General features: G+C 38.0%; 1 protein-coding gene across 2 annotated transcripts in view; it reads left to right on the plus strand.

Annotated features, from left to right (window-relative positions):
- The window catches only part of SCAPER (S-phase cyclin A associated protein in the ER), a 493,568-nt gene that overhangs the window by 98,468 nt on the left and 367,372 nt on the right, over positions 1 to 27,728 (plus strand). For both annotated transcript variants that reach the window (XM_060170191.1, XM_060170192.1), the window contains exons 6-7: positions 19,387 to 19,487; positions 23,698 to 23,814. In XM_060170191.1, the coding sequence (XP_060026174.1) occupies positions 19,387 to 19,487; positions 23,698 to 23,814 (218 nt within the window). The remainder of the gene's footprint in view (positions 1 to 19,386; positions 19,488 to 23,697; positions 23,815 to 27,728) is intronic.

The raw sequence follows: 27,728 nt of genomic DNA on the forward strand, positions 1-27,728 counted from the left end.
AAGCAATATCTACACATAGTTACACTTGAAATCAGTTCCTGTTTCTGAGTAACGGAGTGGATGTTAGTGGCCTGTGCATTTAACTCTTGTGTAAAATTTTCATTGTCATTCATATGCAAAACTAGTCTGTGCTAAGAAAAAGTCTTTGCGAGATGTGTAGAATGTAGTGTCCCAGTAATGTTATTTTGGATTATCTAAAGAAGAAAATCAGAGACTTCCCTGGTGGCCACAGGGGTTAAGAATCCGCCTGCCAATGCAGGGGACACGGGTTCAATCCCTGGTCTGGGAAGATCTGACATGCCACAGAGCAGCTAAACCCTTGCACCACAACTACTGAGCCTGCACTCTAGCACCTGTGAGCCACAGCTACCGAGCCCACGTGCCACAACTACTGAAGCTGCACACCTACAGCCCATGCTCCACAACAAGTGAAGCCACCTCAGTGAGAAACCTGCGTACCACAATGAAGAGTAGCCGCCATTCACCACAGCTAGAGAAAATCCCGTGCTCAGCAACGAAGACCCAACGCAGCCAAAAATAAATAAATTAATCAGTAACAAAATAAAGAAGAAAATTAGAGTGCAGCAATGGTTATTATCATGAGTATGTACAGTGGAGCACAGACAAGCTGATTTAGAAATGATTCCCTGTGAAATCCAGTCAATTTAAAATTTATTTTGCCATTGGAAGCTCACTGCCAGTGCAAATGCTGTATTTGATAAACAAAATGCAAGTAGTCCATCATATTATTGAAAACTGGTTTTAAATCATGCATAATTGCCTGTGATATATTTAGCTTTGAGTCAATCGCATAAGAAATGCTGGTAAAATTCTAAACATTTACTTTTCCAAATTTATTTGTTTTTAAACTGATGATTTCACATATATGGTAGTAGAATTTAAGACTGAGTATTTAGAAGACACTATTATTATTTTTTTGAATTTTCACATCAGAAACTTTCAGTTTAGTAGTAAATGTAAAAAGTGTTAATAAAGAACACTGGAAGAAACATGCTCTTGATAATGGATTTTGCTAGTAATTTTTTTCATTCCTATCTTTTCTTCCTTTTATTTTTCTTGCTGCTGGTGTAGGAAGTCTTGGAGATATGACTTAGCAGAAAGAGCAGTGGACCAGGTGTCAGTAGGGTTTGGGTTCTGTGCCATCACATCCAGATCGCGAAACGTCAGTGTTATCTTGAAAATGAAGTGGCTGACTATGGACAGTGTGACTTCATCACTCATCAGATAATTCTGTGGGATTTGCTTGTTATTTAATGTATTTTGCAGCTAATAGTTTTACTTATTAATCCAATTTTTTAGGATAAAATTATCTTTTTAAAATTTTTTTATTTACTTTATTTTTTATATCTTTATTAGAGTATAATTGCTTTACAATGTTGTGTTAGTTTCTGCTCTATAATAAAATGAGTCAGCTATATGTATACATATATCCCCATATCCCCTCCCTGTTGCGCCTCCCTCCCACCATCCCCGTCCCACCTAAGTTGTCACATAGTACCAAGCTGATTTCCCTGTGCTATGCAGCTGCTTCGCACTAGCTATCTATTTTACATTTGGTAGTGTATGTATGTCATTGCTACTCTCTCACTTTGTCCCACCTTACCCTTCCCACCCTGACCCCTTGTCCTCAGGTCCTAGAGTAAAACTTTCTAAAGATTGGAGAGGATAGAAATTTGCTTTAAGAGGGATTGTAAATTATAATTCATTCTGTCAGAAAGTACCACTGATAAATGTTACATTGGGTATCTGAGGGAATAATCTGTTTAATTCACTCAGCCTAAAGAGCAGCATTTGCAGGCATGCTATCAGTGTTTTAAAGCATAGAATACATCTCTCCTGTGGTTTGAGTTTCATAGATTCAGTATTTTGGCACTTAGTGGGTTCCTAACAAATTTGCATTTGGTGAGTAAATCATAGAATCTTAGAACTGTAAGTAAAGTTGTCTAGTCCACATACCGATTACAGAGTTACCCTTGACCATATTCCCCCGGGTAACTAATTCTCTTTTGAGACAGCTCTCCCAGGTAAAAATCTGTAATTTTCACCAAGCATTCTTTGTTCTATAAATTATATTCATACGGAAATAATATAATCCCTTTATGTCAAGCTCTCTTATATGTGAAGGTATCTATCATACCATCCCTTTAGTCTTTTAAAATCTAGTCATCCAGTTCTTACTATAGTTCCTACTATGATGTGATGTTAAAGTCTTCCTTATTATCACACTTGTTTTATTGTGTTCTGCTTTATCTATCTAGCCTCCTTAAATTGTGCTTACAATGGCTTATCAGTCAGGCTCTTGGTAGCTAGCAACAAAAATAGACTCTAGCAGATTTAAGTAGAAAAAATAATTTATTGGGAGGATATTGGATAGTTCACAGATTTGTCACTAGAACCGATGAATCAGGGTTAGAAAGTAGGCAGAAACCAAGGGAGGTTTTGCAGAGAAACATCTGGCTAGGTTGTATTGCTGTTCTTTAATAACACCATTGCCTCTTCATCGCTGCCTTACTAGTTTGAGATTCAAAGTCCCAGGCAAGTGAATCTGATTGGTTAAGTCCCAATCATATTTCTGAGCCTTACTGCTAAGTAGTAGGAAGGAGGAGGAGGATCTTCTCCTTTTATATCTGTGCAAGAACCCAATTCCCCAAACTGGAAAGGGAGTGCAAATTCTGGTTAGCAATAAAAAATGTTTAATACAAATGGAAATCCCACAGAGGAAATGGTCTCATTTTACCTTGTGCTGGTGAGACTCACAGCCTTTTCATAGTTGCTGTTATCCTTGTATTATTGAAGTGTGAGGCCTTATTCACTTTTTCCTCTCGCTCAGCAAACTATTTACTCAACTTGAGTTTAGTGTCAAATAAAATTCCAGTCTTTTTATATGTGTCATGTGTTGTTAAGACCAACCTCCCCCCAATCTTTTACTTGTACAGTTAGTTACTGGATCAAAGGGTAGAATCAGAAATTTATCATTTAAAAATCTCATCTTTTTAGATATGCCAAGTTACTGTAGCCTGTCAAGATCAGTGCCGCCCAATAGAAATATAATGTGAGCCACATATGTACTTTTAATCTTTCTATTTGTTACATTAAAAAGGCAAAAAGAAACATTAAGTAATATTTTAAATTTAATCCAATACATCAAAATTATTTCAACATGTAATCAGTATGACCATTATTACTATTTTTTAGTTATGAACATTAAGGTATTTTACATTCCTTTTCTTTTGGTCCAAGTCTAAGTTCAGATGAGCTACTTTTCATGTACTTAATAGCCACATGTGGCAAGTGATTACCATATTGAACAGTGCAGATTTATATATTTTTCGAATTCTGTTGTCTACCATAGATTTATTTCACCTGTAAATTAGATGAGCATACCCTGCATTGCTTTATGAAAATCACTGGTAAAAATGTTTGGGTAGAGGGGCTTTCACTTCTACTAGAGATGGAATAGAAAATTCAGGTCAACTCTCTCTCTGAGGACTGGAAGTGCTAGGTGATAAATAACAAATCTACAGACAGCTTAGGAGAGGGAAGAATTCTTAAGCAGGGGAGAATGATAGGGGCATGATCCAGGAAAAGATAGAAATCCTTAGTGGGAAGCCTCAGCAAAACACTTCTGAATAATCCATTGGTCAAAGAAGAAATTACAATAGAAATTAGAAAATATTTTGAACTGAATGATAACAAAAACAATATATGTGAGATGGAGCCTAAGTCCTGCTTAAAGGAAACTTTATAGTGCTAAAATGCATATAATTGAAATGAAATAAAGGCTAAAAGCCAATGATCTTAGTATCCAGCTCAAGAAGTTAGGGGAAAAAGTAAACTATACATATATGTGTGTGTGTTTATAAAAATATATATATATTTCTATTGTCTACTGGGAGCACCTTGAAGTGTTGACACACCAGTACCGGTGAGCACATTAAACACCTAGTCGTGGTCAAGATACCATTCTCCAATAAGAGGAACTAGAGCTTCTTAGAGGAATGGCTGGTTCCAGAGCAGGGGCAGGGAAAATACAAGATGAGCCTGAAAATTCTTTTTGTGACAGAAAGCTAGGGAATGCTCTGATATAATGGGGTCATGTCAGAAATACATAGGAGCCAGCATTAAGGGCTTCTGATTGTCCAAATCTGGGACAATTTGAGCATCAAAACAAATATAGTAATGGATCATTCAATAATGTAGGAATTGATGAATCCATACTGTTATGAATAACTAAATGAATAAATAGGCAAATGAGGGAGAAGGGACAGCACCTTTCCTACAATAGGATGCTAAGTAGTAAATGTAGAGGGAATGATGGAATTAGAAAATCATCATTTAGCAACTATTATAATAATTTATTCAGGCAAGAATCACCAATGGATCTTAAATTAGTGGGTGAAATTTTGTTGAAGAACAGGATATTTATATAGTCACAAAATGTCTCTCTATAAAATATTAATTACAAAGAAAAATAGGAAGTTTAGGTGGGGGAGTTGGTAGGTACCACTTAATCAAATCATCAAGGTTATTATCACCAGTAATAGGACATATACATAGCAGGTGTCCTTTTATTTATTTATTTTTGGCTGCATTGGGCCTTCGTTGCTGTGCGTGGGCTTTTCTCTAGTTGCGGCGAATGGGGGCTACTCTTCGTTGCGATGCGCAGGCTTCTCATTGCGGTGGCTTCTCTTGTTGTGGAGCAAGGCTCTAGGGACGTGGGCTTCAGTAGTTGTGGCTCGCGGGTTCTAGAGCGCAGGCTCAGTAGTTGTGGCATACGGGCTTAGTTGCTCTGTGGCATGTGGGATCTTCCTGGACCAGGGCTTGAACCCGTGCCCCCTGCATTGGCAGGCAGATTCTTAACCACTGCGCCACCAGGGAGGCCCCAGGTACCTTTTTAAATAATGCACTAAGGCCACAACATCAGAAATGTGATATTCCTGATAATTTAATTTGACCTGAAATTGATTGACATATTATGAAATAACTGGCCTGTATCCTTTATAAATATGAGGTCATGAAAGACTGAGGAAGAACTGTAGCAGAACTAAGCAGACAGGACAGTTAAATGCAATGCCTGATCCTCGACTGGATCCTGGATTAGATTATTTTTTTTCTCTAACGTACGGTAGTGGGGCAGTTGGTAAAGTGTGAGTGGTTTGAAGGACCCACACTTCCTGAATTCAAAACTTACTTCAAAGTTATAATAATCAAAGCAGTAAGTTACCAGAACAATGATAGACATATAGATCAATGCAATAACATTGAGAGCCTAGAAATAAATCCACACATCTGTGGCCACTGTTTTTTGACAGGGGTGCCAAGACTATTTCATGGGGAAAGAATAGTGTTTTCAACACATGGTGCTGGGACAACTAGACATCCACACGCAAATAATGAATTTGGATACCTACCTCACACCATGTGCAAAAAATTAACTGAAAATGGAGCAAAGACCTAAATGTAAGAGATGAAACTATAAAACTATTTGAAGAAAACATAGATGGAAATCTTTGTAACCTTGGACTGGGCAATAGTTTCTTAGATATGATACCCAAAGCACAAATAATTAAATTAAAAATATGTAAATTGAACTTCAACAAAAGTAAAAACTTATGTGTGTTATAGGACACTATTAAGCCAACACTATTAAGTCAAAAGACACCTCACAGAATGAGAGAAAATATTTTCAAACCATATGTCTGATAACAGTCTAATATACACAATATATGAAGAACTCCTACAGTCCAACAATAAAAGGGACAAATGACCCAGTTAAAAAATAGGCGAAGAATTTAAATAGGAGAGACCTTCAAGATGTCGGAAGAGTGAGATGTGGAGATCACCTTCCTCCCCACAAATACATCAGAAATACATCTACATGTGGAGCAACTCCTACAGAACACCTACTGAACGCTGGCAGAAGACCTCAGACTTCCCAAAAGGCAAGAAACTCCCCACATACCTGGGTAGGGCAAAAGAAAAAAAAAAACAGGCAAAAGAATAGGGATGGGACCTGCACCACTGGGAGGGAGCTGCGAAGGAGGAAAAGTTTCCACACACTAGGAAGCCCCTTGAGAGATGGGGGCTGGTGGGGGGAAGCTTCGGAGCCATGGAGGAGAGCGCAGCAACAGCAGTGCAGAGGGCAAAGTGGAGAGTTTCACGCACAGAAGATCGTTGCGGACCAGCACCCACCAGCCTGAGAGGCTTGTCTGCTCACCCTCCGGGACAGGTGGGGGCTGGGAGATGAGGCTCTGGCTTCTTCAGAGGTCAGAGGTCAGATACCAGGGAGAGGACTGGGGTTGGCTGCGTGAATACAGCCTGAAGGGGCCTAGTGCACCACAGCTAGCCAGAGGGAGTCCGGGAAGAAGTCTGGACCTGGCTAAGAGGCAAGAGACCATTGTTTCAGGGTGCGCAAGGAGAGGGGATTCAGAGCACTGCCTAAACGAGCTCCAGAGACAGGCGTGAGCTGCAGCTATTAGCAGGGACACCAGAGGTGGGCATGAAATGCTAAGGCTGCTGCTGCTGCCACCAAGAATCCTGTGTGCAAGCACAGGTCACTGTCCACACCTCTCCTTGGGAGAGCCTGTGCAGCCTGCCACTGCCAGGGTCTCATGATCCAGGGACAGCTTCCCCAGGAGAACACATGACGTGCCTCAGGCTGGTGCAACTTTACATTGGCCTCTGCTGCCGCAGGCTCGCCCCGCATTCCATAACCCTCCCTCCGCCCCGGCCTGGGTGAGCCAGAGCCCCCTAATCAGCTGCTACTTTAACCCCATCCTGTCTGAGCGAAGAACAGATGCCCTCAGGCAACCTGCACGCAGAGGCGGGGCCACATCCAAAGCTGAACCCCAGGAGCTGTGTGAACAAAGAAGAGAAAGGGAAATCTCCCCCAGCGGCCTCAGGAGTAGATTAAATCTCCACAACCTACTTGATGTGCCCTGCATCTGTGTAATGCCTGACTAGACAACGAATCATCCCAAAATTGAGGCAGTGGACTTTGGGAGCAGCAATATATATATATTTTTTCCTTTTTCTCTTTTTCTGAATGTGTATTTGTATGCTGCTTTGTGTGATTTTATCTGTATAGCTTTGCTCTTACCATTTGTCCTAGGGTTCTGTCTGTCCTTTTTTTTTTGTTTTTTTTTTTAAGTATAGTTTTTAGCACTTGTTATTATTGGTGGATTTGTTTTCCAGTTTGGTTGCTCTCTTCTACCTGTTTTTCTGTTATCTTTTTTTTCTTCTTAATTTTTAAAATTTTTAATAATTATTTCTATTTTAATAACTATTTTATTCTATTTTATTTTTTTCTTTCTTTCTTTCTTTTGCTCTCCATGTTCTTCTGAGCTGTGTGGCTGACAGGGTCTTGTGCTTCAGCCGGGTGTCAGGCCTGTGCCTCTGGGAGGTACAGGTGGGAGGTGGGAGAGCCAAGTTCAGGATATTGGTCCACCAGAGACCTCCTGGCTCCATGTAATATCAAATGGTGAAAGATCTCCCAGAGATCTCCATCTCAACGCTAAGACCCAGCTCCACTCAACGACCAGCAAGCTACAGTGCTGGACACCCTATGCCAAACGAGTAGCAGGACAGGAACACAACACCACGCATTATCAGAGAGGCCGCCTAAAATCATAATAAAGTCATAGACACCCCCAACACACCACCGGACGTGGTCTTCCTCAACATAAAGACAAGATCCAGCCTCATCCACCAGAACACAGGCACTAGTCCCCTCCACCAGGAAGCCTACACAACCCATTGAACCAACCTTACCCACTGGGGGTAGACACCAAAAACAACTGGAACTACAAACCTGCAGCCAGAAAAAGGGGACCCCAAACACAGTAAGTTAAGCAAGATGACAAGACAGAGAAACACACAGCAGATGAAGGAGCAAGGTAAAAACCCATCAGACAAAAAAAATGAAGAGGAAATAGGCAGTCTACTTGAAAAAGAATTCAGAGTAATGATAGTAAATATGATCCAAAATCTTGGAAATAGAATGGAGAAAATATGAGAAATGTTTAATAAGGACCTAGAAGAACTAAAGAGCAAACAAACAGTGATGAGGAACACAATAAATGAAATTAAAAATTCTCTAGAAGGAATCAATAGCAGAATAGCTGAGGCAGAAGAACAGAGAAGTGACCTGGAAGATAAAATAGTGGAAATAACTACCGCAGAGCTGAATAAAGAAAAAAGAATGAAAAGAATTGAGGGCAGTCTCAGAGACCTCTGGGACAAAATTAAACGAAACATTCGAATTATAGGGGTCCCAGAGGAAGAAAAGAAGAAGAAAGGGACTGAGAAAATATTTGAGGAGATTATAGTTAAAAACTTCCGTAACATGGGAAAGGAAATAGTTAATCAAGTCCAGGAAGTGCAGAGAGTCCCATACAGGATAAATCCAAGGAGAACAGGCCAGGACACATATTAATCACGCTATCAAAAATTAAAAACATGGAAAAATATTAAAAGCAGCAAGGGAAAAACAACAAATAACATACAAGGGAATCCCCAGAAGGTTAACAGCTGATCTTTCGGCAGAAACTCTGCAAGCCAGAAGGGAGTGGCAGGACATATTTAAAGTGATGAAAGGAAAAAACCTACAAACAAGGTTACTCTAAGCAGCCAGGATCTCATTCAGATTTGATGGAGAAACTAAAACCTTTAAAGACAGCAAAAGTTAGGGGAATTCAGCACCACCTAACCAGCTTTACAGCAAATGCTAAAGGATCTTCTCTAGGCAGGAAACACAAGAGAAGGAAAAAACCTAGAATAACAAACCCAAAACAATTAAGAAAATGGTAATAGAAACATACATATTGATAATTACCTTAAATGTAAATGGATTATGTGCTTCAACCAAAAGACATAGACTAGCTGAATGGATACAAAAACAAGACCTATGTGTATGCTGTCTATAAGAGACCCACTTCAGACCTAGGGACACACAAACTGAAGGTGAGGGGATGGAAAAAGTTATTCCATGCAAATGGAAATCAAAAGAAAGCTGGAGCAGCAATTCTCATATCAGACAAAATAGACTTTAAGACTATTACCAGAGATGACAATGGACACTGCATAATGATCAAGGGATCGATCCAAGAAGAAGATATAACAATTGTAAATATTTATACACGCAACAAAGGAGCACCTCAATACATAAGGCAAGTGCTAACAGCCATAAAAGAAGAAATTGACAGTAACACAATCATAGTAGGGGACTTTAACACCCCACTTTCACCGATGGATAGATCATCCAAAATGAACATAAATAAGGAAACACAAGCTTTAAATGATACATTAAACAAGATGGACTTAATTGATATTTATAGGACATTCCATCCAAAAACAACAGAATACACTTTCTTGTCACGTGCTCATGGAACATTCTCCAGGATAGATCATATCCTGGGTCACAAATCAAGCTTTGGTAAATTTAAGAAATTAGAAATCGTTATCAAGTACCTTTTCTGACCACAAAACTATGAGACTAGAAATCAATTACTGGAAAAATTCTGTAAAAAAATACAAACACATGGAGGCTAAACAATAGTTAATAACCAAGAGATCACTGAAGAAATCAAAGAGGAAATCAAAAAATACCTAGAGACAAATGACAATGAAAACACAACAACCCAAAACCTATGGGATGCAGCAAAAGCAGCTGTAAGAGGGAAGTTTATAGCACATCAATCCTACCTCAAGAAACATCTCAAATAAACAATCTAACCTTACACCTAAAGCACTTAGAGAAAGAAGAACAAAAAAACCCCAAAGTTAGCAGAAGGAAAGAATCATAAAGATCAGATCAGAAATAAATGCAAAAGACATGAAGGAAACAGTAGCAAAGATCAGGAAAACTAAAAGCTGGTTCTTTGAGAAGATAAACAAAATTGATAAACCATTAGCCAGTCTCATCAACAAAAAGAGGAGAAGATTCAAATCAATAGAATTAGAAATGAAAAAGGAGAAGTAACAAGTGACACTGCAGAAATACAAAGGATCGTGAGAGATTACTACAAGCAACTATGTGCCAATAAAATGGACAACCTGGAAGAAATGAACCAATTGTTAGAAAAGCACAACCTTCCAAGACTGAACCAGGAAGAAATAGAAAATGTAAACAGACCAATCACAAGCACTGAAATTGAGACTGTGATTAAAAATCTTCCAACAACCAAAAGCGCAGGACCACATGGCTTCACAGGTGAATTCTATCAAACATTTAGAGAAGAGCTAACACCTCGCCTTCTCAAACTGTTCCAGAATTTACCAGAAGGGGGAACACTCCCAAACTCATTCTATGAGACCACCATCGCCCTGATACCAAAACCAGATAAAGATGTCACAAAGAAAGAAAACTACAGGCCAATATCACTGATGAACATAGATGCAAAAATCCTAAACAAAATACTAGCCAACAGGGCTTCCCTGGTGGCGCAGTGGTTGAGAGTCCGCCTGCCGGTGCAGGGGACATGGGTTCATGCCCTGTTGCGGGAAGATCCCACATGCCATGGAGTGGCTGGGCCCGTGAGCCATGGCTGCTGAGCCTGCGTGTCCGGAGCCTGTGCTCCACAACGGGAGAGGCCACAACAGTGAGAGGCCCGCGTACCACAAAAAGAAAAAAAAAGAAAATACTAGCAAACAGAATCCAACAGCACATTAAAAGGATCATACACCATGATGAAGTGGGATGTATACCGGAAATGCAAAGATTCTTCAATATACGCAAATCAATCAATGTGATACACCATATTAACAAACTGAAGAATAAAAACTATATGATAAACTCAAGTCATGTAGAAAAAGCTTTCGACAAAATTCAACACCCGTTTATGAGAAAAATCCTCCAGAAAGTGGGTATAGAGGGAACTTACCTCAACATAATAAAGGCCATATATGACCGACCCACAGCCAACATCGTTCTCAATGGTGAAAAACTGAAACGATTTCCAGTAAGATCAGGAACAAGACAGGTTGTCCACTCTCACCAAGATTATTCACCATAGTTTTGGAAGTTTTAGCCACAGCAATCAGAGAAGAAAAAGAAATAAAAGGAATCCAAATAGGAAAACAAGAATGTCAATGTTTGAAGATTACATGATACTATGCATAGAGTATCCTGAAGACTCTACCAGAAAACTATTAGAACTAATCAATGAATTTGGTAAAGTAGCAGGATACAAAATTAATAGCCAGAAATCTCTTGCATTCCTATACACTAATGATGAAAAATCTGAAAGAGAAATTAAGGAAATACTCTCATTTACCATTGCAACAAAAAGAATACAATACCTAGGAATAAACCTACCTAAAGAGACAAAAGACCTTTATTGCAGAAAACTATAAGACACTGATGAAAGAAGTTAAAGCCGGTACCAACGGATGGAGAGGTATAGCATGTTCTTGGACTGGAAGAATCAACATTGTGAAAATGACTATGCTACCCAAAGCAATCTACAGATTTAATGCACTCCCTATCAAACTACCAATGGCAGTTTTAACAGAAATAGAACAAAACTCACAATTTGTATGGAAACACAAAAGACCCTGAATAGCCAAAGCAATCTTGAGAAAGAAAAACGGAGCTGGAGGAATCAGGCTCCCGGACTTGAGACTATACTACAAAGCTGTAGTAATCAAGATAGTATGGTACTGGCATAGAAGCAGAAATATAGATCAGTAGAACAGGCTAGAAAGCCCAGAGGTAAACCCACTCACATATGGTCACTTTATTTTCGATAAAGGAGGCAAGAATATACAATGGAAAAAAGACAGCCTCCTCAATAAGTGGTGCTGGGAAAACTGAACAGCTATGTGTAAAAGAATGAAATTAGAACACTCCCTAACACCATACACAAAAATAAACTCAAAATGGATTAACGACCTAAATATAAGGGCAGACAGTGTAAAACTCTCAGAGGAAAACATAGGCAGAACACTCTGGATCTGGAAGATCCTTGTTGACCCACCTCCTAGAGAAATGGAAATAAAAACAAAAATAAACAAATGAGACCTAATGAAACTTAAAAGCTTTAGCACAGCAAAGGAAAACATAAACAGGATGAAAAGGCAGTCCTCAGAATTGGAGAAAATATTTGCAAATGAAGCAACTCTCAAAGGATTAATCTCCAAATTTTACAAGCAGCTTATGCAGCGCAATATCAAAAAAAAACAACCCAATCCAAAAATGGCTAGAAGACCTAAGTAGACATTTCTCCAAGAAGATATACAGATTGTCAACAAACAGATGAAAGGATTCTCAACATCACTAATCATTAGAGAAATGCAAATCAAAACTACAATGAGATATCACCTCATACCAGTCAGAATGGCCATCATCAAAAGATCTAGAATCAATAAATGCTGGAGAGGGTGTGGAGAAAAGGGAACCCTCTTGCACTGGTGGTGGGAATGTAAATTGATACAGCCACTATGGAGAACAGTATGGAGGTTCCTTAAAAAACTAAAAATAGAACTACCATACGACCCAGCATTCCCACTACTGGGCATATACCCTGAGAAAACCATAATTCAAAAATAGTCATGTACCACAGTGTTCACTGCAGCTCTATTTACAGCAGCCAGAACATGGAAGCAACCTAAGTGTCCATCGACAGATGAATGGATAAAGAAGATGTGGCACATATATACAATGGAATATTACTCAGCCATAAAAAGAAACCAAATTGAGTTATTTGTAGTGAGGTGGATGGACGTGGAGTCTGTCATACAGAGTGAAGTAAGTTAGAAAGAGAAAAACAAATACCATATGCTAACACATATATATGGAATCTAAAAAAAATTGGTTATGAAGAACCTAGGGGCAGGACAGGAGTAAAGGCGCAGATGTAGAGAATGGACTTGAGGACATGGGGAAGGGGAAGTGTAAGTTGGGACGAAGTCAGAGAGTGGCATGGACATGTATACACTACCAAATGTAAAATAGATAGCTAGTGGGAAGCAGCCGCATAGCACAGGGAAATTAGCTCAGTACTTTGTGGCTACCTAGAGGGGTGGGATAGGGAGGGTGGGAGGGAGGCGCAAGAGGGAAGGCACATGGGGATATATGCATATGTATAGCTGATTCACTCTGTTATAAAGCAGAAGCTAACACACCATTGTAATGCAATTATATCCCCATAAATATGTAAAAAAAAAAGAATTTGAATAAACATTTCTCCAAAGAAGATATACAAATGTCCAATAAGCACATGAATATATGCTCAACGTTTTTAGTCGTCAGGGAATTTCAAATAACAACAATAATACCACTTTATCCTCTTTTTGTTGACTAGTATCAAGAAGTCAGAAAATAGCGAATCTCGGCAAGGATATGAAGAATATAGAACCCTCTCATATTGCTGATAACAATGTAAAATGGTACAGCTGTTGTGGAAAAAAGTTTGGTCGTTAATATTAAATGTTAAACTTCGAGTTACCATATGGCCCTGTAAATCCACTTCCAGTTATACACCCAAGAGAATTTGAAGCATGTGTTCACATAAAAACTTGTACATGAATGTACGTAGCAGCGTTATTCATAATAAGCAAAAAGTGGAAACAACCTGAATATCCATGAGCTGACAAGTGAATAAGCAAGTGTGTTTATTCATGCAATTATTTAGTTATAAAAAGGAATGAAGTACGGATACATGCTACCCGATGGAAAAACGTTGAAAACATTATACTAAGTAAAAGAAGCCAGCCTCAAAAGACCACATATTGTATGATGCTGTTTATATGAAATGTCCAGAACAGGCCAATCCATGGAGACAGAAAGTTGATTAGTGGTTTCCAAGCCTGGAGAGAGGGGAGCAAAGGGAGTGACTGCTTATGGTTTCTTTTGGGCGTGATGAAAATGTTCTGGAATTAGATAGTTGCACAACTCTTTGCATGTATGTTGCACAACTCTGAATTGTATAATTCAAAATGGTGAGTTTTATGGTGTATGAATTATATCTCAATTTTTAAAATTGAGGAAAAAGTGCCAGTATTATGCAAATTCTTCTAGAACCTAGAAAAATAGAGAATTCTTTCCAGCATAACTTTGGTAACGAAAGCACTTAGAGAAAGGAGAATACAGGCCACTCTGGAGTACAGAGTGCACAAGTCCTAAACCATATAACGATGTATCAAATCTGGTTATTTGAAAATTAGACACTACATCACAATCAAGTCAGTTTCCTTCCAGTCCTGCAGTGTTCCTTTAACATTTGAATATGAAATTAATGTTATTTACCAAATTAGATGAGTGAAGATGAAAAATCATATTGTCTCAGTAGATTTAGGAAAAATATTTGATGAAGTTCAACACCCATTCATGATAAAACTAGCAAACTGGGAATAAAAGGGAACATCCTTACTGATATAAGGAATCTTCTAAAAATTCTAGAGTAAACATCATACTTAATGGTGAAATGTTGAGAGCTTTCCTTCTGCAGTTGTGAATGAGACAAGAAAGGCTGCTAACCTTATTTCTGTTCAACCTTGTACTTAAGATTTTAGCCAGCAGAGGAATACAAGAATAAGACATAAAAGGTATAAGGCTTAGGGAGAAAAATAGATATGTCATTATTCACAGATTATATATATATATATGTATGTATGTATATATGTATATTTATGAAGTCCAGAAGAATCTAAAGATTAGCTATTAGAAGTACTGAGTGAGTTAAAGTTGCTGGATACAAGTTCAAAATAAAAAAATCAACAGTAACTGAAAAAGAAAAACTTTAAAACAACTTCCATTTATTCTTAGGGTTAAATCTAACAGAAGATGTGTAAGACCTCTACACAGATAAGTGTAATACGTTACTGAGACACATTGAGTAAGATAAATATATGGAGCTATAGATCTGTTCATAGACTAGAAAACAATGTTATAAAAATGTTGGTTTTCTTCCAGGTCATCTATAGAATCAATGCAAATGCAGTGAAAATTCTGATTTTTTTCCCCTGAGAAATTGACACGCTGATTCTAAAATCTATATGGAAATGCAAAAGCCTGGAATTAGCCTAGACAACTTTGAAGTCAAAGATACAGTTGGAGAATTTACTGAGTTTTGAGATTTACTTTAGAGCTGTAGCAACGTATGATAGTTTGGTACTGGTATAAGAATAGATAAACAGACCAGTGTAACAGAGGAGAGATTCTAGAAATAGACCCATGCTCTAAAAGATAATTTTGGAGAATATCTTCCTGACCTTGTGGTAGGAAAAGATTGCTACATCAGTCTTTAGGTGAAAGGCTCATAAATGAGACTACCTTAAATTAGGAATTTCTGTTCATCAAAAATTCCATTCCATTAGGAGGGTGAAAAGGCAAGTATATATGTGCTGCACATATAATCAACAAAAGACACATATCCAAAAAATGTGAAGAACTTCTACACATCAAAAAGAGAAAGACAGTTGACACTCTAGAAAAATGGGAAGTGTCTTGAATAGGCACTTCACAAAAAGAGGATGGCCAGGAAGCATATGAAAAAGTGCTGAGAATCATTAGTAATCAGAGAAATACATACTAAAACCAAAATGAAACCATTACACCCCCATCAACCAGAATGGCTCAGGTTAAAAACAAAGAAGACCCCAAATGGACAATACCAAGTGTCGGTGAGGGTGTGCAGCAAGTAGAGTTCACATAGACTGCTGGCGGGAGTGGCAACCACTTTGGAAAACAGTTTGGTATTATATACTAAAGTGGAGCATTGGGACTTCCCTGGTGGTCCAGTGGTAACGGATCCACCTTACAATGCAGGGGACGTGGGTTTAGTCCCTGGTCAGGGAACTAATATCCCACATGCCACGGGGCAGCTAACCTATGTGTCACAACTGCTTTGCTCACGCGCCTCAACTAGAAAGCCTGCGTGCCACAAACTACAGAGCCCATGCACTCTGAAACCCGCGCGCCACAACTACAGAGGCTACGCTCCCTGGAGCCTGTGTGCCACAACCAGAGAAGAGGAAACCCACACGCCACAGCTAGAGAGAAGCCTGTGTGCTGCAATGAAAGATCCCGCATGCCTCAATGAAGATCCCGCGTGCTGCAACTAAGACACGAAGTAGCCAAAAATAAATAAAATAAACTTAAAACAATAAATAAAGTGGAACACATGCTTAATCTGTGACTCCGCAATTACACTCTTGGTCATACACTCAACAGAAATATATACACGTATGCATAGGACATGTACATGAATAACAGCATATAATTTGTAATATCCCAAATTTGGAAATCACTTAAATCTTCAACATTAGATTGGGTAAATATTGGATAAATAAATATTAAAATGAATACCAACCAATAAACTGGATAAATAAATTTGAGGTTGGCTAAAAAGTGCCTTCGGTTTTGTTTTTTTTTAAAGATTTTTTTTGCATGAGGACCATTTTTAAAGTCTGTATTGAATTTATTACAATATTGCTTCTGTTTTTATGTTCTGGTTTTCTGGTTACAAGGCATGTGGGATCTTAGCTCCCTGACCAGGGAGTGAACCTGCACCCCCTGCATTATAAGGTGATGTCTTAACCACTGGACCACCAGAGAAGTCCCATCTTCGGTTTTTAAGTAAAAATAAAAGACAAATTTTTCATTTTCACCAAGTACTTTATTGAAAAATGTATTCACCCTTTTGTTCCACTACCTTCTGCCATTTTTCAGACAACTTCATAATTCCATCTTCCCCAAACTGTTTTTATCTTTTTGAACAAAGAGCTTTTCCAGGTGCCTTTTACAGTCTTCTAGGGAATGGAAATTTTTTCCATTAAGAGAATTTTGTAAAGACGAAATAAATGGAAATCTGAAGATGCAGTGTCTGGTGAATACAGTGGATGAATCAGAGCTTCCCAGACAAGCTGTAACAGTTTTTGTCTGGTCATCAAAGAAACATGCGGTCTTGCATTATCCTGATGGAAGATTATGTGTTTTCTGTTGACTGATTGCGGATGCTTTTCGTCGAGTGCTGCTTTCAGTTGGTCTAATTGGGAGCAGTACTTGTTGGAATTAATTGTTTGGTTTTCCGGAAGGAGGATAATAGAGGACTCCCTTCTAATTCCACCACATACACAACATCACCGTCTATGGTTGAAGACCAGCCTTTGGTGTGGTTGGTGGTGGTTCATTTCACTTGTCCCACGATCTCTTCCGTTCCACATTATTGTACAGTATCCACTTTTCATCTATTTTAAAAACGGAATGTTTTCATTACATTTAAGTAGAGAATCGCATGTGGAAATATGGTCAAGAGGGTTTTTTTTGCTTAAGTTATGTGGAACCCAAACATCAAAGCGATTAACATAACCAAGCTGCTGCAAATGAGTTTTGGCACTCGATTTGGATATTTTGAGTATGTTGGCTATCTCCCACATGGTATAACTGATTGTTCTCAACGAATGTCTCGATTTGATTGCTATCAACTTCAACTGGTCTACCCGACCATGGGGCATCATCCAGTGAGAAATCTCCAGCACGAAACTTCGCAAACCACTTTTGACACGTTTCATCAGCCACTTTTGACACGTTTCATCAGCCAACTTCTCCATACACAGCAGAGATCTTTTTTTGTGTTTCATCTGCGTTTTTACCTTTCTTAAAATAATAAAGCATAAAATACCGAAAATGTTGCTTTTTTTCTTGCATCTTCAGTATTGAAATGGCTACACAAAAATTCACCAGTTTTGATGTGTTTTTTTAAATGCACACTGATATGACAGCTGTCACATACAGCCTAACAAAATTGTTTTGAATGAAGTTAAAGACAACTAAGTGCTACTAGAGCCATCTTATGGAAAAAACCAAACGAACCTTTTGGCTAACCCAATATTAATACATTAGAATACTGTTTAGTAGTGACCTTGGACAGTGTCAGTAAATGAATCGCAGGTACACTCTGCAATATGAATGAATGTGGTAAACGTACAAAAGAAGCCACAGAGTAATACATACTCTATGTGTTCATTTATGTGAATTTCAAAATCAGGCAAAATTAACCTATTAGAAGTCAAAGCAGTGGTTACTTTGGAAGAGGGGTGGAATAGTGATTCGGAGAGGGACATCAGGGAACTTTTAGAGACTGATATTAATAAATTTTTGGTCCTGGGTGGTGGTTGCATGGTTCCTTGCTTTGAAATAATTTATCTGTACATTTATGTTTGTTTTTTAAAAAATTTTATTGGAGTATAGTTGCTTTACAATGTTGTGTTAGTTTCTTGCTGTACAGCAAGATGAATCAGTCATACATACATATATCCATGCTTTTTTAGATTTCCTTCCCATTTAGGTCACCACAGAGCATTGAGTAGAGTTCCCTGTGCTATGCAGTAGTTTCTCATTATTTATCTATTTTATACATAGTAGTGTATATATGTCAGTCCCAATCTCCCAATTCATTCCACCCCTCCTTCCCCCCTTGGTATCCGTAGGTTTGTTCTTTACATCTGTGACTCTATTTCTGCTTTGCAAATAAGTTCATCTCTACCATTTTTCTAGATTCCACATATATGCATTAATATACAATACTTTTCTCTTTCTGACTTACTTCACTCTGTATGACAATCTCTAGGTCCATCCACGTCTCTGCAAATGGCATTATTTTGTTCGTCTTTATGGCTGAGTAATATTCCATTGTATATATATACCACATCTTCTTTATTCATTCCTCTGTTGATGGCCATTTAGGTTGCTTCCATGTCCTGGCTGTTGTAAATAGTGCTGCAGTGAACATCAGGGTGCATATATCCTATCGAATTATGTTTTCTTCTGGATACATGCCTAGGAGTGGGATTACTGGGTCATATGGTAGCTCTATTTTTAGTTTTTTAAGGAACCTCCATACTGTTCTCCATAGTGGCTGTATCAATTTACATTCCCACCAACAGTGCAGGAGGCTTCCCTTTTCTCCACAACCTCTCCAGCATTTATTGTTTGTAGAATTTGTAATGATGGCCATTCTGACTGGTGTGAGGTGGTACCTCATTGTAGTTTTGATTTGCATTTCTCCAATAGTGATGTTGAGCATCTTTTCATGTGTACATTTATGTTTTGTGCACTTTTCTGTTTATTAAATTTAACAATAAAAAAAGGTTAAAAGAATGGTCAGTTGAGAAAGTCTTGAGAAGGAATATCAGTACCATTTCTTGGTCTTTAGACTGTCAGCTTCACCTAATTTCTTACCAAAGAGTGAGAATGAAAATAAAACAACCCCCCCTCAAAAAAATATCTGTAGGTTTTGCTGCTTCCTCAATGAGTATATATAGTGTAAAAAATATTAATTCCTAAGTCCTTTTACTCTAAAATTTTTTCTTGAAACTCTTTAGTTTCAGAATGGAATCTAATGTTTGTTGTTTGTTTTGAATTAGGAGGTGCTAATGATGCTGGATAATTATGTAAGAGATTTCAAAGCGTTGATTGACTGGATTCAACTTCAGGAAAAGCTAGAGAAGACAGATGCTCAAAGCAGGTAATGAATTCTGGTCTTTATATTTATAGCAGACAGCAGATTCAAAAACAATTATTAAAATTGACGGTGAACTTGATCTCAGCTTAATTTGAAACTTGTAAAAATCTTAAAGTTGGGAGCTGCATTTCTCAAGTTAAGTAACAAGTATTTATCGGGTACCTGCTAGTACAATGCACTTTTATCAGGTACAGAAATTTAATTGCCTAATATGATACATTTACTCCTTTCATGAATTTTCAGTCTAAAGGTCGAATAAAATAGAACTTACTACAATGAAAAACTATTATAGATGTTCAGTGAAAGACAGGGTCATATTTCTTTTGGGGGATAGATCAGGAAAGATTTCATGGAAAATACAGAAGTGTTTAAAGAAAGTGATGGATTTTAACAAAGTGGTTGGCCTTTCAGATGAAGGAAATAAGGATAGCTATAGAAGTGCAGTGTGTGTGAAGTGACAGCATGTAGGGAAAGGTATAGTATTTCTTAATGTAGTAGGCACTGAGGAAAATTGATGAGATGAGGGGAATAATGAGAGATTAGAGATATTTTAGAAAACTTCATTTGGAATCAGCACACAACATCTGAGTGCTATGTGTCAGGCTCTGGGACTATTGTGGTGAAGAAAACAGACATAGTCCCCGCCCTCATGAAGTGCACAGTGCATTGACAGTAAACACTTACTAGTGTACAAAGTGTCATCCAAAAGAAATGTAGTATACTTTGGGAGTATAAGAAAATGCACCATCATGCAGTTTGTTAAGTCCAGGAGGGCTTCCCCAAGGAGGAGGAGGTTACATTTAAGTGGGGAAGAAATATCAAGAAGCAGTTAGCTTGACAAGGAGAGAAGAAAAGTGTAATTCCAGGTAGAGGTGATGGTATATGATATTCTGGAGGTGGAAGAGAGCACAGTGTAGTCAAGAGTTTAAAGTTTAGCAGGGCTGGAGTGAAGAGAGCAGGGGAAAAGTGGCATGAGAGGAGCCTAGAGAGGTAGGGTGAGACCAGATTATGTAGGACTCTGTAGACATGATAAAAACCTTAGACTTTATTTTGAGCCATAAAGTTTCTTAAGTAAGGAAACCACATACCAGGCTTGTGTTTTTATAAGATCTTTCTGGCTGTAGTGTGGGAAGGTTGAGATTCATCAGTATAGTTTATAGATGATGGCTACTCAGACTAGAGTAAAGGCACTAGGGAGAGTTGAGAGATATTCCAGAGATAGGTAATCCAACTGGATTTAGTATCATTTTGGCTATGTGCAAAGGCAAAAGAACAATTTACTATTTCGTTTAAACTTAAAAGTGAAACCTGAGCCCTTGTGAAATGGGTCAGTTCACATGGAGCTACAATGATGCCTTTTTACCCAGAGAAAACAGGCCTAGGCTGCCTCTTTCCCTTAGATTTAACCTTGGTTCAGTCTCAGTGAGTGGAACCATCCTATAGAGAACTTATCTTTTATCCCATCCTAGTGTATCAGCCCCAGGGGGAAATCAAGAGAGTGAAGGAATCCCAAGAGACAAATCCAGGAAGTCTTGATTCCCAGGAAACCAAATTCAAGGAAGCCATGATATGTTGATCCTTTTAATATTTTTTTCTCACAATGAAAATTTTTTACTCTGTGCCTGGGTGGATCAAGCCTAGTTGTCTTTGTAACAAGCAGTTTCGTCTTTACGCCTTGGTAATAGGTGATTAGATTGGGCAGGGGTGGGGGGTACATTCCTTCACTGGGTTGAACCAAGTTAAGAGATCATCACGCTGATTTGTGATTGGTGACTATATTGCCCTTGTAAAGATAATCAGAGGAAAGCAATTTCAAAGAAAATGGAATAGATGTACAGAGAGAGGCAGAAATGAGAGAAATCATGTGGTCTTTGAGAGTTTAAGAGTGTTGCTTTAAAGCCTGCCTCTTCCAGGTGGCTAATCATGAGCCACCTTGAGGATGTCCTTGACATTTTACAGTTTGTATCCTTACAATAAGTCTTTATTACTTTTTTCTTTTTTATTTAATTTGATGGAGTTCCTGTTCCTTATATCCAAAAAGGGTCTGTAATATAACCATTAGTGCATTAAAAAAGCTAACTAGATTTATTTTCTTGCTTGCAAACTCCAAGCTAACAGTGAAGATTGTATTGAGAAAGCTTGTGAGGCCACGTCCAACAGCTATTCATATCCTACAAAAATATACTTGAGGCAACTATTTATTTATTTATTTATTTATTTATGGCTGCATTGCGTATTTATTTATGGCTGTGTTGGGTCTTTGTTGCTGTGTGCGGGCTTTCTCTAGTTGCGGCGAGCGTGGGCTACTCTTCGTTGCGGTGCGCGGGCTTCTCACTGCGGTGGCTTCTCTTGTTGCAGAGCACAGGCTCTAGCCGCATGGGCTTCAGTAGTTGCGGCACGTGGGCTTCAGTAGTTGTGGCTTGCGGGCTCTGGAGTGCTGGCTCAGTAGTTGTGGTGCACGGGCTTCTTTGCTCCACAGCATGTGGGATCTTCCTGGACCAGGGCTCAAACACGTGTCCCCTACATTGGCAGGTGGATTCTTAACCACTGTGCCACCAGGGAAGCCCTGAGGCAACTCTTTTAACTTACGTACTTATCAGCATTTCTCCTTTTTGCCTCCTGAGGCAGCTCCCAGATATAGAAAACAACCTTAAATTTCCTGTAGATGGCATTATCCATCTTTCATTCCTCAAATCATGCATCAAAATTTATTTCACGCAGACTTGAAATGTAAATGTAAAAACTGATGTTGTACATGCTTAGAAAAGAAAGTATAAATATTTATATATTTTTATTGTGGGTAAGGACTTTGTGAGACAAAGGCAAAAAGCACAAAGGAAAATATTGATAGGCTTGATTTAACAGGAAGAAAATATGCCTTTCTACATAAAAAAATAATTACAAGTGAAATAGTTATGTCATCTATGTGACAAGATTTGTAGCCATAATAGTAATAATAATAGTAGTAGTAGTAAATGATTGCAAATCAATTAGAAAATGATGCAAGTATCAGTGGATAAAATGGACAGTAGATAGCAATATACAAATCCCAAAAGATGAAGTTTAAATGGCTGGTGAAAAAGTTCAGCCTCACTTGTAATGATAGTAAGTGTATTATAATTTAAAAAACAAAAGCAAATACCATTTTGCCAGTGAATGTTTTTTTTCAACTAAACATCTTTATTGACATCCTTGTAGGAAAAAGAACTCATCAAAGACTGAAACTCTAGCACAGGAGTCAGCAGACTTTTTCTGTAAAGTGCCAGATAGTAAACATTTTAGGCTTTGCAAACAATGTTGTCTCTTTCACAAGCCAACGAAAATTCTAAGACAAGATACCAACTACTGGCAACGTTAAAGTAAAATGGGTACTTTTCATCTGGTGGAAGTGTAATTTGTTACAACCTTTCTGAAAGGCAATTTAGCAATAAGTTATCAAAAGCTTTAGACTTTATTTGGATAATCATCTATCTGAATTTTCTTGTTTTCTAACAATAAATTTTACTTTTTAATGGGAAAAAAATCACAATCACTAGATTAAATGGAAAGTAAGAGGCAAGGAGATTCGGGGAGTTATGGAGGTCTGATTGAGGGCATAAGGATAAAGAAGATGTTGCTTCGCAAAAAACATTTTAGTAGAGATTGTGCATCCTATCAGCTGATTGGTTGTGGGGCCAGTGAAGAAGGAGGAATAGTTAGCTTTTATAGCAAAGAGCAGTGAAATGTCTATGATGTCATTCTCACAGGTGATTAAGAGGTAGAGGACGAAGACTTCATTTTTTCCTGTGTATTCTACATTTTAACCCTCACCACTGTATTTCTGTCTTGATCTTGGTTCTACACACTTAGCTCTCCAAGGATATTAGACACAAGCAGCCAGAATTAGTACCATTGCCTTTTTAATGTGTTTTTAGCTGGGTGTATGGAAGCTTTTAAAATATAAGTAGTTTATATCCTGTCTTTGTAACCCCATAGCCCTTTTTTAGATAATTACGGTTATGCTGCTATGCTGTAGTGGGTGGAAAATCCTGGACCATGCATCATCTGGGATTACTTACTGGTAATGTGGTAACTTTCTGGAAAACAATGCACTAGGGAAAAATTGTGACCTGCTTATGTTTTCATGCACTAACAACCAAGAGAAAAGATTAGATTACCCCTCCCCCTGCCACCCCTTTTCTCTGTTAATCTGCTGTATGTCTTGAATTGGCAGACCAACTTCATTGGCATGGGAAGTAAAGAAGATGTCCCCAGGACGTCATGTGATTCCAAGTCCGTCAACAGATAGAATAAGTGTAACGTCAAATGCTCGAAGAAGCTTAAATTTTGGGTGAGATGAACTCAAAAAAGCCTACTGAGGCTTGCATTACAGTAAATAATTTTTTGTGGGTAATATAGTATTATAAAACTGGTATTTCACTATAAATATATCCATGTATATGTTTTTGTTTATGTTTGAAATTGTTTGAATAAAAAGTTAAAAAAATCCAGGAGAGTAAAGTTTAAGTTTCAGGAAATGTAGTATATTCAAACATAATTAGGATCCAAATATTAAAACTCATAAACATATTTCATGCTAAATGATTTGTAACATCAACTGGCAATTTCTTTCACAACAAATGATCTAAATATATCATAAACTGTGTTACCCATATTATCATATGGATTACATCTTTATACATTATAATCTCATCAACACAGTTTTATAATTATTGTTTTATGCAGTTGACTTTTATATCACATACGAGAAGAAAAGGGTTACAAGAAAAAATAAGTTTGTATTGTCTTTTGAATTTACCTATGTAGTTACTTTTAGTGGTCCTCTTTATTTCTTCATGTGGATTCAAGTTACTGTCTAGTGTCCTATCATTTCAACCAGAAGAACTCCCTTTAATATATCTTATTGGGCAGGTCTGCTAGTGACATTTTTTCTCAGTTTTTGTTTATCTGAGAATATCTTATTCTTCAGGTTTTGAAGGATAGTTTTGCTGTGCATAGAATTCTTGGTTGAGAGTCTTTTTCTTTTAGCACTTTGACTATGTCCTCTCACTACCTTCTGGCTTCCGTGGCTTCCGGTGAGATATAAACTGTTATTCTTATTGGGAATCCTTTCATGAGATGCCTCAGTTTTCTCTTGCTGCTCTCAGAATTCTCTCTTTGTCTTTGGTTTTCAGTAGTTTGACTATGAGGTATTTAGGTGTGGATCTCTGAGTTTATCCTACTTCAGGTTTGTTGAGCTTTTTGGATTTGTAGATGAATGTTTTTCATCAAGTTTGGGAAGTTTTTGTCCATTATTTCTGCAGATATTCCTTCTGTCCCTTTCTCTCCTCTGGGAATCCCACTGTACCTGTGCTGGTAATCATGATGGTGTTCCACAGGTCTTTGAGACTCTGTTCAAATGCCTGCATTCTTTTTCTTTGTGTTTCTTGGGTTAGATAGTCTCACTTTACCTGTCTTCAAATTTGCTGTTTTTTTATTTTGCAAGCTCAGTTATGCTGTTGAGCCCCTCTGGTGAATTTTTCATTTCCATTATTGTACTTTTCAACTCCAGAACATCTATGTAGTTCTTTTTTATATTTAATCTCTCTTTATTGATATTCTGTATTTGATGAAATGTTATCATACTTTATTTTTAGATGTGGTTGCCTTTTGTTCCTAGATATTATTTGAACATATTTATAATAGCTCATGTAAAATCTTTGTCTAGTAAGTCCAAAGTTCAGGCTTCCTTGAGGACCTCTTTCAGTTACTGTTCTTTTTGTGTGTCTGTGAGTAAGCCATACCTTCCTGTTTCTTTGCATATCTTTTTTTTGTTGTTGTTGTTAAAAACTGGATATTTTAAATCATATAATGCAACAGCTCTGGGGATCAGATTGCTACCCTTTCCAGGATTTGTTGTTGTGGCTGTTTAGTGGTGGTGGTTTTATTGCTATTTGTTTGTTTAGTGACTTCCTTGAACTAGTTTTATGAAGTCTATGTTCTTTGTCATGTATAGTCACTAAAGTTTCTGCTCAGTTATCTTAGTTGTCAACTAATGATTTGACAGAGGTTTCCTTAAGTGCCTTGAATCAGTAAATCACCTTGAACCAGTAAATCTCCTAGCTCTTGTCTGGTCTTACATGTGATCACTATGTCTTCGGTGCTCTGGAGTTTACAATTCTGCCTTTACTGTCAGTTCCTGCTTCCTCAGAGCCAGGTCAGTCAGAGGTGAGAGATTAGGGAAGCCCTGAGGCAACTCTTTTAATTTAAGCACTTATCAGCATTTCTCGTTTTTGCCTCCTGAGGCAGCTTCTCCAACTTTTCCTTTTAAGTTAGCCCCTGTTTGCCCAAAATGCTATTCACAGCTCTGTCAGCTATGATATTGTTCATCACAGTCATCACTGTTGTTTTCCTTAAATTTCCCTGGCAAAATTTGTTTTTAAAGACGGAAATTTGTTTGGACTTTAGTTCTTTAGAGTGAGTCTTAACATTTGATGTGTAGTGTGAGGATTGGTGAGTAGTTTACTCGGTCAGTTATCTTTCTTCTGTTAAAACTTACCCTTTATTCATGGCTTCTTACTGCTCCCCTCACTGCCCACCCCACCCCACCCCACCGTGTCACAGTCATTTTTATCTCTTGTTACTGCTAAACCTTACATATACTTATATTATTAGATTTTCAATGTGTTAAAAATATTTTTTAACATCTTTATTGGAGTATAATTGCTTTACAATGGTGTGTTAGCTTCTGCTGTATAACAAGGTGAATCAACTATATGTATACACATATCCCCATATCCCCTCCCTATTGCGTCTCCCTCCCATCCTCCCTATCCCACCCCTCTAAGTGGTCACAAAGCACCAAGCTGATCTCTCTGTGCTATGCAACTTCTTCCCACTAGCTATTTTACATTTGGTAGTGTGTATATGTCAATGCTACGCTCTCACTTCATCCCAACTTACTCTTCCCACTCCCCATGTACTCAAGTCCATTCTCTACATCTGCGTTTTTATTCCTATCCTGCCTCTAGGTTCATCAGACCTTTTTTTTTTTTAGATTCCATATTTATGCATTAGCATACGGTATTTGTTTTTCTCTTTCTTATTTCACTCTGTATGACAGAATCTAGGTCCATCCACCACTACAGATCAATTTCTTTTTCTTTTTATGGCTGAGTAATATTCCAGTGTATATATGTGCCACATATTCTTTTTCCATTTCATATGTCGATGGACACTTAGGTTGCTTCCATGTCCTGGCTATTGTAAATAGAGCTGCAGTGAACATTGTGGTACATGACTATTTTTGAATTATGGTTTTCTCAGCATATATGCCCAGTAGTGGAATTGCTGGGTCGTATGGTAGTTCTATTTTTAGTTTTTTAAGGAACCTCCATACTCTTCTCCATAGTGGCTGTATCAATTTACATCCCCACCAGCAGTGCAGGAGGGTTCCCTTTTCTCCACACCATCTCCAGCATTTATTGTTTGTAGATTTCTTGAAGATGGCCATTCTGACTAGTGTGAGGTGATACCTCATTGTAGTTTTGATTTGCATTTCTCGAATGATTAGTGATGTTGAGCATCCTTTCATCTGTTTGTTGACAATCTGTATATCTTCCTTGGAGAAATGTCTATTTAGGTCTTCTGACCATTTTTGGATTGGGTTGTTTGTTTTTCTGATATTGAGCTGCATGAGCTGCTTGTATATTTTGGAGATTAATCCTTTGACACTTGCTTCATTTGCAAATATTTTCTCCCATTCTGAGGGTTGTCTTTTCGTCTTATTTATGGTTTCCTTTGCTGTGCAAAATCTTTGAAGTTTCATTAGGTCCCATTTGTTTATATTTGTTTTTATTACCATTTCTCTAGGAGGTGGGTCAAAAGGGATCTTGCTTTGATTGATGTCATAGAGTGTTCTGCCTATGTTTTCTTCTGAGAGTTTTATAGAGTCTGGCCTTATATTTAAGTCTTTAATCCATTTTGAGTTTATTTTTGTGTATGGTGTTAGGAAGTGTTCTAATTTCATTCTTTTACATGTACCCATCCAGTCTTCCCAGCACCACTTATTGAAGAGGCTGTCTTTTCTCCATTGTATATTTTTGCCTCCATTCTCAAAGATAAGGTGACCATATGTGCGTGGGTTTATCTTTGGGGTTTCTATCCTTTTCCATTGATCTGTGTTTCTATTTTTGTGCCAGTACCATACTGTCTTGATTACTGTAGCTTTGTAGTATAGTCTGAAGTCAGGGAGCCTGATTCCTC

Source organism: Lagenorhynchus albirostris, chromosome 1 (genome assembly GCF_949774975.1).
Source record: "Lagenorhynchus albirostris chromosome 1, mLagAlb1.1, whole genome shotgun sequence".
Lineage (NCBI taxonomy): Eukaryota > Metazoa > Chordata > Mammalia > Artiodactyla > Delphinidae > Lagenorhynchus > Lagenorhynchus albirostris.